Raw genomic sequence first — 14,109 nt, 5'->3', positions numbered from 1 at the left:
GTACATCATGAAAGCTAGTCAGAGAATACAACTGTGGAATAATGTTGCGTGAAATGCAAACCGTGCAACCCAGAGGCTTCCCAGCAGCATTATATGGGGGCGGTGATTTCTTTTTTCTTTTAATCTCAAGCTACAACAATTAATATAATAGCAGATCGTAAACTCTGCAGCTACTGCTCCAAATGCTGCATCTCTTTTAATCTTGTTTGCATTTGCAAGTCAACAGTGTCTGCCACACTAGCAGTCATATTAAATATTTGGTCTGGAAACTCAAATTTCTCAAGTGTCTCCAAGATCCTGTGTCCCATTACTGCCAACATTATGTACTTTAATGTTTTCAGAATGGCACAGATGAAAAGAAATTACTACATTGAAGTGGGGAAAAATTGCACTGCTGGTTGTTTTTTTCAATGAGTAAAAACTGTTAAACACATTAAAATACCATTTACCAAATAGCAGAACCTAATGAAAATTGGAACTGTTCAGTGAATACAAATGTGGAATAATACTGAGTGAAATGTTCTGTGTGTAACGGTTTCTCATTGTTCCAAATTATATCACATAGTACTGGAAGAGACGATCTGTGGTTCAATAGGCAAATGGGATAATAAGACCACTGGCAAATTTTGTTGTGTTTATAATAGGCTTTAAATTCTTTTGATTTACTCTTTGCCTTTAAGAATCTTACTAGTACTTTGCTAGATTTGTTTCCCCTTACTTTCAATGCAGCTCCACAATGAGATTTCAACATAAAAACAAAATCAGAAAGATGAAAACGATTGATTCCGCATCCCACCCCCGGGAAATTCTTATCCACTGTCACAGAGCAGTCCTAATAACCACATAACAAAAGCACAGGAAAGCACAAAGCAGCCCTAGTGGTAGACATTGTAAAGTTCCAAAGTACAGTGGTTGTTGTTGTTTAGTCGTTTAGTCGTGTCCGACTCTTCGTGACCCCATGGACAGAACACGCCAGGCACTCCTGTCTTCCACTGCCTCCCACAGTGGTACAGTGGTACCTCGGGTTAAGTACTTAATTCGATCCGGAGGTCCGTTCTTAACCTGAAACTGTTTTTAACCTGAAGCACCACTTTAGCTAATGGGGCCTCCTGCTGCTGCCGCGCCGCTGGAGCACGATTTCTGTTCTCATCCTGAAGCAAAGTTCTTAACCCGAGGTACTATTTCTGGGTTTGTGCAGTCTGTAACCTGAAGCATATGTAACCTGAGGCGTATGTAACCTGAGGTACCACTGTAGAACATTACAGATAGAGATGGAGGTACAAATGCGATTCAGTTCACATTTAAAGGTAAACCTAGTTTGCACATCCCAAAGCAACGTATTAAGCAAAACAGTCATTCTTTGAAATTTGCACTTTTTCAACTTAGCAATGTAGTTCTGTCTCCCAAGTAATGTAAACAACAATGAATGAACAATATTGATCAGGACTGTGCAGGGGTCATGGCAAGAATGCCCCATGCCTCCTAGCTGACCAGGGATTTAATGGCCATGGGAGAAATACTCATGGCTTCCCATATGCGTTGCAAGGCTTCAATAGTAAAATCTGGACCTGTGTCATTGCATACTAACATGTAGCATCAGATTAGGTGGTGCCACAATGGCACATCTCATGAGCAAGACTCCCACTTCGGGCCTCAGACAAGCTCTGTGCACACCTGCTATTGATAATGGGCAAGAGAGAAAGATAAGGGCTTCCTGGCAGTAGCTCCACCTTTGCATAACACTGTTCCTGTTGAGGTATGCCTCACCTCTTTTCGTTATCAACCTTCAAATGGGCTACAAAGACACAGGGGTTTGGAACCACTTATACCTATTGTGCTGCTGCTCTGATGTGTGTTGATACTGCCATTAATATAGCTGGCCTCACTGTCTTTTTCATTGTTATTCCTATTGATATTTTACGGCATTTATGGTTAAATTCAGATTTTGATTGTATATCTTGTGTTTTCAGCTGGGAGTCACTTTGTGAGGGCTGGGCCCTAAAAGGTAGCTTTTCTAAAAAATGTATGAAATTAATAAATCTATGCAGTATGTTAAGAAGTCATACAGATGTTAAGAAGTCATGTATGCTTGGTGAATGCAATTAAGGATTTCAGTGCTTTAAAGTTGGAAAAGAGGATTTCATGGTGACAGTTCCTCAGCTCTGGGTTTTGACAAGCAACCTGCTTCTGTGTATCTGCGATGGAAGTAAAAATACATAACTTGCAAGCTAAGCACAGTCCCCCAGCTGCTGATCCACTTGTTGTGACAGCTTTCTAATGTGGGCTTGCCACAGTCTAAACATGAATGATATCAAGCAAGAAGAGATAGAGGCGGTGAATAGAAAGACCCATCTCATTTTTAGCAAACAACTCCCCCACCACACTATCTGGTCTGGGAAACATTACAGGATTGATGTTTCTTTCACAGGTAAATAGTAATCTTTCTCTCTCTCTCTCATTTTTGCACTCTAGGTTGAGTGATGTCAGCCTGGAAGCAGCTGATCACTTTTCAAGTGGACAAAAATATGCATCTGCTGTGGAAGTTTGCCAGTGTCCTCCAGGATATTCTGGTACCTCCTGTGAAGTGAGTATCTCATTGAACAGATCCAGCTCCACTTCAGAGAAATGTCTGAAATGTTCAAACCAATTCATGGAAAGTGAGTGGATAGACAAACAGAAGAGTTTGGATTTGATATCCCGCCTTTCACTCCCTTTAAGGAGTCTCAAAGCGGCTAACATTCTCCTTTCCCTTCCTCCCCCACAACAAACACTCTGTGAGGTGAGTGGGGCTGAGAGACTTCAAAGAAGTGTGACTGGCCCAAGGTCACCCAGCAGCTGCATGTGGAGGAGCGGAGACGCGAACCCGGTTCCCCAGATTAGGAGTCTACCGCTCTTAACCACTACACCACACTGGCTCTCTTTCTGGCAATCCCACAAAACAATCCTATGTGTGCATACTGGAAGCAAGCCTCACCGTGTTAAGTGAATCTCAAGTAAATCTGTGTGGAATTGCAGATCCGCCTTTTGTTTTAGTTTGAATTGCACTGGGGGGAAATGTCCCTTCTTCCATTCAGTTGTGCTTTCTTCTTGTGTTTTTTTAATCACCCCCTAGCTTCATTTTTGCATCCCATGACTGGGGAAGCCCTCTTCTGTTTAAATCTCAGAGCAACCATGGTGCCCCCAGGCCAAATTATGACAACTGCACAAGTTAGGGATTTATTTATTTTTAATCCTTTCACTCCTGCTGAAAATCTCCCACCCACTTCCCTGCTATTATTTGTCCAAAATCTGCTTCAGTAAGTTATTAAAACATTTTGGAACTTTTCTTACTCTAGTCCCTTACACTTGCGAAGAAAGAAACATTGCTTTTGATACTTTCCTAAGTGACTGTTTAAAACAATAATTTCTGTATCATGTACACATAAGGGAGAATTTTGTTATCAACAGTTTCCCCTTGGCTTGATCGCTTCTTTATCAGCCATTATAGTTACAGAAACTTGACACATTCAATCAAAGTATGTGTCATGCTTGAGTATTACAAAGCAAAATGACATCTTTGTGCTTGATCTGATATGCAGCCCTTTCCCCACAGTTTGGTGTGATTGCCTTTCCCCATTCCGCTTTCTCTGGGATGCATGCTTCATTGGTTTCGAGGGTGCAGTTTTGTTGAAGGTTATAAATGTAACATTCCCATATTTTCAGCACCTTCACCAAAATGCTATCAGCATATTCTCAAAGTAAGTGCACATATGCTTAACTAACTCATAGAGGCATTGCTCACGGTGGAATGCAAAATCCTTCACAACCATGCCTCTAAGGAAGCACTTTAAAACACAAAGATGGGTTTCACAAGACTATAAACAATATGCCATTTATACAGGCACTCTAGGCATTGACTTGTCAGCTCTCTTTTCCTTGAATGTGTGCCATGATTTTATATATTTCATTTAGGACTTAGAGCCTTGATTCATAGTAAACGTTTTCACTTGTTCCTCCTATTAGAAATAATAATATAGAAAGAAAAGAAGAGGCAGCTCATAAAGGCTGGCAGGGGATTTGTGGGTTTTGTAGTTGTTCAGAACCTTGTTTCACCAGAAATGACAGTGAGGTGAAAGAAATGAATCTATACACCATGGGCAAGGATGACCCTCTTGTATGTTATGCTTTGAAAAACAAACATACAGCAACACTATTGCCTGTCTCAAGGGCATTATTTTTATGTGCTTCCCATTATAGGACAAACAACAAGATCATTGAAAAGCATTCCCTAGTCATACGAAACCTGACAGCTTTTGAAATGCATTTGTGATGTACAAATGCCATGGAGAGACAACAGAATAAAACAATATGTTCTTTTAATTTCTGTTGTTCTCTCACATCCTGTTCTACCTTTGATCTGAGGAGTAGCATATCCTGGCTTCTTGTCCACAGCCAAGCAATTTGGCTCACTATTGAAATGTCTACTGCTTACCTTGGCTGTCTTCTGAAGCTCTGACTCATGCATTGAGAAGTTTCCACCTTGACCGTCATCAGCTTCTGTCCTTCTTTGTAATTAAAGTTTATCCTGCCCTGTATTGAAAACCTTAGATAGATGTTCCCTCTGTAGAGTCTCCAACTGGAATCAAATACAAATTATTAAATATAAACAAAAATGGAAGCCACATACAGATTGTCTAATGCATTGAGGTCGATGCAAAGCACTGCACATAGTAGTGCCAAATTTGAATGGGACTTCACAAGGTTCAACATGCAGCTGATTGTTGGGTTTTCAGAAGGCCCTTTCAAAGCATGATCTTATTGAAAAATAATGGATGGAATTCTGTGCCATGCAATGGTGATCATCCTGTCATCACAAGCATTGCAGCTTCCCCCTCCCCCTCCCCGACTGTTCTGGGGGTTCTCCTGACTGCACCGTGAGCCAATTTCAGGAGGCCTTGCGGGAGGAGAAGGGACAAACCCCTGTCACACCAGTGGCATTGCACAAGACTTGTACTGACAGGACTCTCTGGATGAATCCCACCCATAGGGACATAAACTGGATTTTTTTGTTCACTTTTATACCAGCTTCCAGCAAAGAATCTTGGGGGGGGGGGTTGTGAGGCTATTGAAAATCATCTGTTAAAATTCCCAAATATCTGCCAAATAAGAAAAGCCACTCCCATTCCCATGATTCCCTGGGGCTTGACAGTTAAGCAAGCTTTAATTCTGTTCTGTTGAGATGCTGCATGGCTGATCTTCTAAATTCCAATGTGCCATGCTTAAGCCTGCTCACTATTTCGAGGTGAGGAGGTATGGGATTTTATGTTGGTGTTGCATACTTCATAACATACAATTCATTGTAAGGCTGGGACTTTCCTACCAAACAAATAATTTTTACATTTGGTCTTCAGAACTACTCTGTGCCCTTTATAGAATGCCAGTGAAGAAATAATGATTTTATTGAATTCATTTCTTGCATGCATTTCTTAAGAGCATCCTGCTTGCAATTTGAACTGGGCAAGATAATAAGGTGTTGCTTCCTTGCCTGACCTTCAATGGCAACATGTCTTTTGATTAAGAAGAGAAGCTTGCAGATACTGAAGAATCTTTGAATTGTTCAAGGGAGGACAGAAGTTCAAAAGAAAGGGAATAAATAAACAAATTCTTTAAAATACTTTTGGCTGCTTTCTTTCATGCTGTCATGGAAGTTCCCTTGTCAAAAGAAAACATAACTAGTCATACCATGCTTGCTGTTGAGCAAATATTTATCTCCTTCTCTTTAGGTGTATTTCAACAAAATGAGAGGGGGCCTGAAAGAGGTGTATAAGATTATGCATGTTGCCAAGGCAAATAAACAGGGCAGACAAAAGAAAAATGGCTTCCTCACACAGTGCATAGTTAAACTGTGGAACTGGCTCCCATAGAAAGCAGAGGTGGCCACCAACTTGGAAGGCTTCAAATGAGGATTAGACAAATTCATAGAGGATAAGTACTAGTCACGATGGCTATGTTATGCCCCTGAACACCAGTTGCTGGGAATCATGGATGGGAATCATGAATCACTTGGATTCTGCTTGTGAGCTTCCCATAGGCCTCTGGTTGGCCATTGTGAAAAGAGAATGTTGGACTAGATGGGCCTTTGGCCTGGCGTGTTCTTATGATCTATAGCCCTTCCCCTTGAATTCAGAACCATACGATGATTTTTAAAATATATGGCAGGTTAGGACTGCTGCCTGGCATTTTATTCTGAAGAGCAAGCACAACAGTCTGGGTTTTGCTGATAAATCACACCTACAAGATGTCACCTCCACTGAGAAATACCCATTGATAAAAATAAAGTACCGTATACTGAATTACCACCGCTAAAAGTATATATCAAAAAGTATATTCTGAGATGACCCATTCTGAGATGACAGCTATCACTACATGTATAAAGAATTAACTTCTTGTATAATTAAGGACCCACATACATATGGAGAGATATAACATTTCTGGAAATATTGAAGCCAAGTGGCAAAGATGAGGAACAATTTTGAAATTTATGCAAATATATGCAATTCTTACTTTCTTATCAAGCCTAAACTTATTTTACGGCTTTAACAACATTAAGAGTATCATTTATTTCTTAGTCTGTGAAGTGTACTATTTGGCATATTTGTGCCATTTGAAACTATAAATGCCTTAGTTTGTATGCCAGATTTACGCAATGTGGTCCACTTCCTATTGTGGGTCCTGGTTAGAGCTCAGTTCTCACCCAGTCAATCTTTTTTTCTGAGGCTTTGGCACCCACACTAGTTACTTTCCATTTTTTCACCCCATCTGCTTTTTATCCTCTGAGTAGGAAGGGCAATTTCCCAGCCAGTAGTACAGAATATGCCATAGTAATTTGAGCAGTTCTAGCTGGTGGCGCAGAAGGTGCTGTGTTGCACACCTGCCATCCATCTCTGCTGCTTACTGAGAGGGAGAGAGAACAGAGCAAAGCATCAGGATGTAGATTATGAGGGCACACTGGTAGAGCCAATCCCCTCTGTCCCTTACTGCTTTGAGGGAAGAAGTGAAAAGATTGACCATAAAAAGGGGGGTGGGGGTGGCAGGCCAACAGAGAACAGAAACAGGATGCTTGTTTCTGGTATCACCAAACTGGGGAAAGGCTTTCTCTATTGCTCCAATGGTCTGGGAAAAAATTAAGCAAGAGGCATGTAGCATTTGCATGTGGTTGTAATGTGCATGCACACTCCCAGCAATGTGGAGGCAGCTCCCATGTCACTAGGCCTGTGATGCATACTTTCTTTTCTACCTTGACTTCTGCTTCTCATTAATCTTTGACCAATATAACTCACGTGGTATTTCAGCTATGATTTGCAGTGTCAATAAAAGATCCTGTCTTTTCTCACTTGTCTCCTTTCCCCACTTTCTTTCAGTAACTTGTCTTCTAACTATTTTCATTCTGTAAATCTTGGTATGTGAAGCTGTCTTACTTTCCACTCTTCATTTCTCTTACCTTTTCAGAAGAAAGAGCAAGCTAATGCCTCCTTTAGTCTTATACCTGCCTATTCGGTTAAGGTCAGTTTTTCACAGACATCATGTCAGGAACATAGGTTTTCGAGAGGTGTTTTAGCACTTGGGTCTTTATTGCTTATCATGGTGGTTTTCAAACACTGGGACACCTTGAGGGGCATAGAACTCCTGGAAAGGGGGTGCCAAGTTACAGGGAGCCTTCCCACCTGCCCCAACAAGACAAATATGGGCAAGTTGAATGTCCTCCAGTGAAAGGTCATCATTGAAGCTTTGTATGATTTTGTAATTGCCCCATTATTCTTGCTCAGTAACATGTGTTATGTCCCTGTCTCCCAGTAATTGGGTTTCCCTAGAAATTATTTGTGGGGAGGGGGTTGGAGAGATACTGTTTTATTCCTTTTTCTAATACTATGGTTGGATTGGGCCACCACACAGACCTTTGCACACAGCAACAGCCTGAGTGCAACATTCTCTGCCATAGAACAAGTCGGTGCTGGGTTTGGAGGAGGCAGAATGACATATTAAGCTCCTTTATTTTTGTCAAATGTGCTCCTGCACTACGTCTTCATTTTTTAAAATACATTCTCAATGTTTCATCACCTGCAGTCTTGTCAGCCAAGGCACAGGCGAGTCAATGGCACCATCATTGGCGGAATCTGCAGGCCGTGCACATGTTTTGGTCACGCTGAGTCCTGCGATGATATCACCGGAGAATGCCTGGTAAGTGCTGACTGACAGCGCTGAGATCAGCTCAGTATACCAACGCAATTGAATTAACTACCTTAGGGACTATGAGTACTTAAGGAAAGAAGCAGTGATTTGACAGGAGAGATCTTTATATTGAACTGCTTCTGAAGTTAAACAATCTCTTGGTAACATGATAAAGTAGCTACTGAAAATAAGGGCAAACCAAAAAGGTTCTTTACATTACCTGGATAGCAACAGGTCCTGCAGAAAGCAGCGAAGAGAATATCGCAACAAACTTTGCAATGCAAAATGATCTACCCCTAGTAACCTCTGTTGTGGGTTTACTTTACACACAGAATAGTAGTAACTGAATAGTAAGTTCCGTTATTGTGTGACATGCCGTAATGTTGGTCAAGGGGGAGAAGTGTAAATATTGCAAAAATTATGAAGAAATAGTGTGATTGGGGAGGGCGCATGTTTTGAATGAGATGGAAAGGTGCTTTTCCCTGATGGAATGCATATATTTGGGATAGCTGCCTACTAATTCAGCAATTTTAGTGCATTTATTACCCAGAATAATCATGCCCAGTGTGCCACTGTTTCTAGCCTGCTCAGTAGCTATTTTGAATGGGTGAATTACGCTGAATAGACTGTTCTGATTAACTCAAGGGCATTTTAGTTTTATATTGTCTGACATGGCATGAAGCTTGAAACAACATTTCTCATTTCATTAGTCTTGCAGAAATGCAATTTGAGCCACTGCCAATTTAGTAGGATATCATACTCCAGATTCCCTGCAGAATTCAAACCAACTCTGCATTGTGTATATTTTTAAGTGTTCCTCCCTTCTTTTTTATTTTCCCAAGGAAAAGCTTCAGGGAAAAATCTAAATGAAAATCCAGGGTTTTTACAATGCAATTTGGCATTTTAAATTATCACTGGCCTTTCTGTTTTCCTCCGTACAAGGTGTTTAATTGCTCTCCAATTCTGAACAAGATAGCTTAAATTGGTGGATTGGTGGATTTTTCAAATTGCTTTTTCATGAATAAATGCCCAAAATGGCTCTCGCATTAATCCCGTGCTCAGTCTTAAGATGTACTTAGAAAAGAAAACATGCCATGATAACTTTATTTTGAAATACTTCACGTAAATCTAGTGGGGGGAGGAAATCACCTGACAGAAATTGATCTGTTTTCCTCACCAGCCTTCAGAGAACCTATTTCATTGCTTTTTCATGATTTCAGTCTTCTAATGCTAATGTCTAATGAAATTAGTTAAGGTTTACAGCAAAACCAGCTGGTGGTGTGGAACTGTGTGCTTCAGGCAGCAAATCAACAATTCCATTTCTGTAATAGTACATGAGTGAAAAGAATTCTAGAGCCATTTGCTGAACTTGCTCAATATCAGAGATGGGAAACTAACCTGGCTCCTTTCAGGCAACTTTGACAGGCAGGCAGGGCTGCCCACTTGGCAAGCACCTGATGTCACATGGCGTCAGGTGATTCAGACTGTAACCTGAAACTACAAAGAAAAAATCAAAACACACTGTTAAGCATGCACCTGATACTTCGCTTGCAGTCCCAGTTTGAATTTGGTACTACAGGGCAACAGAAAACAGTGCCCAATTGAAAAAGCACTGTGCTTCAGTTTTGCCTGCCCAATTCCTGACATCATATTATGCCAGGTGATGGTTAGAGGTAGACATGGTTACAGCAATGTCAGGGCACAAGGTCTAATTGCACCCAGAGGCCTGGGATTCCCCCCCCCCTCTGTTCTTCTTGTTAAAATAAACTAACAGCCCTACTAGAAAAATCAACCAATAAACTGAAACTGACACGGGGACAAATAGAAGAAGACACCTTCACCCTGGTATGGCTCCCCTTTATCACATACACAGCCCAACAAGACAATGACAAAACCCCACCAGCAGCATACAAATCAATATGGCTAACCTGATCCAAAACACCCACCCACCCCACTCACACATGAAAACAAAGACCACCACAGCCAACCACAAATGAATAACCACATCCTAGGCCAACCCCAACCTCTCTCACCACCAAAGGAACACAAGTGAACAGCAGAGAACCTGCACAAGCAACGCTGACACAAAACCCTACATATAGTAAGTGAAATAGAAACATTGCCACCCGACCCCACTCTCACCCATCTCTCCCCCCCTCCACCTCTTTCCCCCCTTTCTTCCTAATGTCTCAACAAATGAAAATGATTTGTAAAAATGTTACATGGGGGGAAAAACACGAAAGAGAGACATTACACACTTTTGTAAATCAACAAAATATTTAATAAAAAATAAAATAAAATAAAAATAAACTAACAGCCATTCATTCTCCCTTGTTGTTGTCCTAGGGGTTTGAGATGAAAGCAGTCGCACTTCCTTGTGCTTCCACCAACAGAGTGACTTAGTGCAAGTTCACACATTGGCCCCAACCCAGCTAAAGTTCCTCATGACTAAGTCCTGTTGAGAGAAATGTGACTTGAGTTAGTTGTATCTCAGTGGGGTTTACAATGCAATCCCATGCATGTCTTTTCAGATCTGAGTCCCACTGAATTCACTGGGGCTTTTACATGGATGTAGGAATTGCAGGCTTAGTCATTTCTTAGTCATAAATGGATTAGAGCTTATATGCTCTTTTTAGGGGTTCGATTATTTTTTATGCCTACATCTAAAAACGATATGCAATAAACACATGGTTAGAAATACTGATATCCTGTATGATCGCAAACCGGTGTTTACTGCCAAGTGATGTGAGAGGAAACTCTTCAAGAAGCAGGCATAAATGTTTAGAAGAATTTAATCTTGGAGAAAGTTTCAGCCCTGGTACTGGTTATCTGTAATGTTATCTGGCAGATATACAACATTACTGAGAAGTCGAGGGAAAAATACACCCCTGGAAACAATAACATGTAGCATCTCCTAATCTCTCTACCTTTATCCTGTCCTGTCTCTGCTCTTCACTGCAGCAGCTAAGCTTGTCCTATATCATCCTGCAGAGACAAAGTGCACAGAAACAAATTCTTCAAAATCTGTTTGGGGATTTTGCCTTGACTGTAAGTGAAGTAGGATTGGTTGATACCCAAGCAGGCTGTTAAATGCTGCAATTCAATTTGGATCACAAGCCTTTTGAAGTGAGAGAGAGAGAGAGAGAGAGAGAGAGAGAGAGAGAGAGAGAGAGAGAGAAGTTTGAGTGCTGAAAGGAGAGGCATGTTTCACATCAAAGGGTTTCCTTCCCCCCTATTGAGATGTACTGAGCCTTTTGGCCTTCTCATTACTATTCATGGCATGTTTTTTTTGCCCCCAGTAATACAACAGACAATTTAGGCAGCTAATTTACGAATATGTTACTTCTTTTGACTCTTCCTTAGCTTTGAAATTTACTTGAAAAGAAGTTGAAATGTGTTTCTTTGACTTATAATAAGAGCTCAGCTCAATGCTTTATCCTATGTCTGAGTGCGGGGGGGGGGGGGGAATCGCTTACACACCCATGGAAGGCGGTGCCTATTACATTCACATGGCTACTGTGATGTTACACAGATGATAAATAGCTCAAGTTGTAAACAAAGAGAAGTTCTATTTTGTCATGTTGCAGACACACTGTTTGTGTGTCCATAGGTTTGTATCCAAAGGTAAAGGTAAAGGGACCCCTGACCATTAGGTCCAGTCACGGACGACTCTGGGGTTGTGCGCTCATCTCATTCTATAGGCCAAGGGAGCTGGCATTTGTTCGCAGACAGCTTCCAGGTCATGTGGCCAGCATGACTAAGCCGCTTCTGGCGAATCAGAGCAGCGCACGGAAACGCCGTTTACCTTCCCGCCGGAGCGGAACCTATTTATCTACTTGCACTTTGATGTGCTTTTTGAACTGTTAGGTGAGCAAGAGCTGGGACCGAACAATGGGAGCTCACCCCGTCACGGGGATTCAAACCGCTGACCTTCTGATTGGCAAGCCTTAGGCTCTGTGGTTTAGACCACAGCGCCACCCGCTTCATTGTATCCAAAGTTAGTCATACTCAGATCAGATCGATTGAAATTAATGACCATGAGTAACTTAAGCCCATTAATTTCAGTGGGCCTACTCTGAGTATAACTTAATTGGATGCAATCCATGGGGTTGAGATTCACAAAACCTTGCTAAAATATTTAGTGGTTTTAATCTTGTTATGCAGCAGAGATGAAGTGGAAGGCACTCCTGTAGTTTTTAGAGAGTTCAAAATAATCATACCACAATAGTGATGTCCAGTACAGATGTCATGCTTTCTAATTGCCATACTATGGTTTAGCAGCTGATGGTACCTGGCGGAATGGTGTACTCCTCTTCTTTCCTGTCAGCCTTGTGTGCTCCTTCTCACTCACTTTCCTAGTTAGAGATAATGTTAGTTCACTCATTGTGACATTTGAATAAAAGTAACCATAGTTACAGTTATGGATATGTGACATCTTCCCCTCTACAGTATCTCCACAGAGGTTTCAGCTTTGCCTTCCCGCCCTCTTTTATCTTTGGGAAGTGCAGAGTATTTCAGATATCCTGGGTTTTCTCAACAATGTCAATTCCTTTAGGCTTCTTTGTTGTTGTTTTACTTAAAATAGTTGCACTAATGGATGCAACCTGTTGTACCAATAGTTGGCACATGTGTGTTGTGCTACTTTTGGGTGTGCATCTGAATACTCTTCAGATTATAGCACTGGCAGTCATTTGCAGTTGGATGTGTATTTTGATCAACATCCGGTATCTTCATATAACTTGAACAAGAGTCTGTGCATCTAGCCACTGTTTGTTATTCTCCCTACAGCTCTGTCCCCAGACAGTAAGTCAGATAGAATCATATGTAACGAAGATATGGGATAATACCAACATGAACCATAAAAAATCTGCATAGGAAATTAAACCACTGGATTGTTATGAACACCGCCTAATTTCTGGTAAAGCTTAGTTACTGTGGACTAGGAAAGTGTATGTGGAGGGGGTTGCATTGGCAGAGAAGGAAGGGCAAAATTGTGAACTCCTCAACACTAAAGAGTGGTTCATTGATCAGCCCTCATGACATCTGAACTGGGCCGGAAACTTCAGAAGCAATCACATTTATGTTCCCTTATATAAGAAATCACTTAAAGAATTGTTGTGAAAGGAAAAGAGAGGAGCTTGAGGAGAACCATGGCCCCGCACAACATGGTTTCTATATTCTAATATTACTAGAATAATGTGACTGGATATACTTGCCAGTGTAACTTGTTAGTATGAAGCATGTGTGCACCAGCAATATTGTGAAATGCAGCTTTCCAGTATTTGAATTTTAATTTAGAGGATTATCATGGTGCAAGCTTTTAACAGAACGCATCCACACATGTCTCTTCTCACATAAATCCCTGCTAAGAGGCTTTTTTAGGTTTGTAAGTAATGATGTGTGAAGTGGCTAATAGACATTTCATGTTTGACCACTCCTGTAACAGATATCAAAATCCTACCTGTCTTCACTTTGCATATTTGATTTATGGAAAGCCAGATTCTTTGGAAGCACTTGGCTGATTATTACACAGTGGGCTGGTTCTCCTATAACACTAAGCCATGGTTTAGTACTACAGGGATGAGCCTTGGTGAAGCATCAGGCTTGCATACTCCCCTCACCCCCCCCCCCCGCCATCCCAATCTTTGTCCTACCTGGCTGGCAGAAGGAGTTCAACTTCAAACTTGGCTTAGTATTATTTGTGAACCAAGATTCCTGTCTTGGTACAAACAATAGTGAGTTAAACAACTCAGCTTCATAGCTCACAGTTTGAAGTTCTCCTCCGGGCTGTGTGGCAGGCAAAGAGGCATTTAGTATTATGTGCAAACTAGCCCAATGGCTGTGTTGGGGCATCATGATAAGCTTTAGTTTATCGTTATGGAGATGAGCTTAGGTCCTCCA

At 41.3% G+C, this 14,109-nt stretch overlaps 1 protein-coding gene across 6 annotated transcripts in view; it reads left to right on the top strand.

Moving 5' to 3' along the window:
- The window catches only part of LAMA2 (laminin subunit alpha 2), a 365,889-nt gene that overhangs the window by 196,100 nt on the left and 155,680 nt on the right, over window positions 1-14,109 (top strand). For 4 of the 6 annotated variants that reach the window (XM_077926009.1, XM_077926008.1, XM_077926012.1 and 1 more), the window contains exons 15-17: window positions 2,473-2,584; window positions 7,489-7,542; window positions 8,104-8,217. In XM_077926009.1, the coding sequence (XP_077782135.1) occupies window positions 2,473-2,584; window positions 7,489-7,542; window positions 8,104-8,217 (280 nt within the window). The remainder of the gene's footprint in view (window positions 1-2,472; window positions 2,585-7,488; window positions 7,543-8,103; window positions 8,218-14,109) is intronic. The other 2 variants (XM_077926013.1, XM_077926011.1) reach the window with 1 other exon arrangement.

The sequence above is a fragment of the Podarcis muralis genome, chromosome 3, assembly GCF_964188315.1.
Source record: "Podarcis muralis chromosome 3, rPodMur119.hap1.1, whole genome shotgun sequence".
Lineage (NCBI taxonomy): Eukaryota > Metazoa > Chordata > Lepidosauria > Squamata > Lacertidae > Podarcis > Podarcis muralis.
Note: the sequence above shows the minus strand (reverse complement) of the source record. Positions and strands in the feature narration are given on the sequence as shown.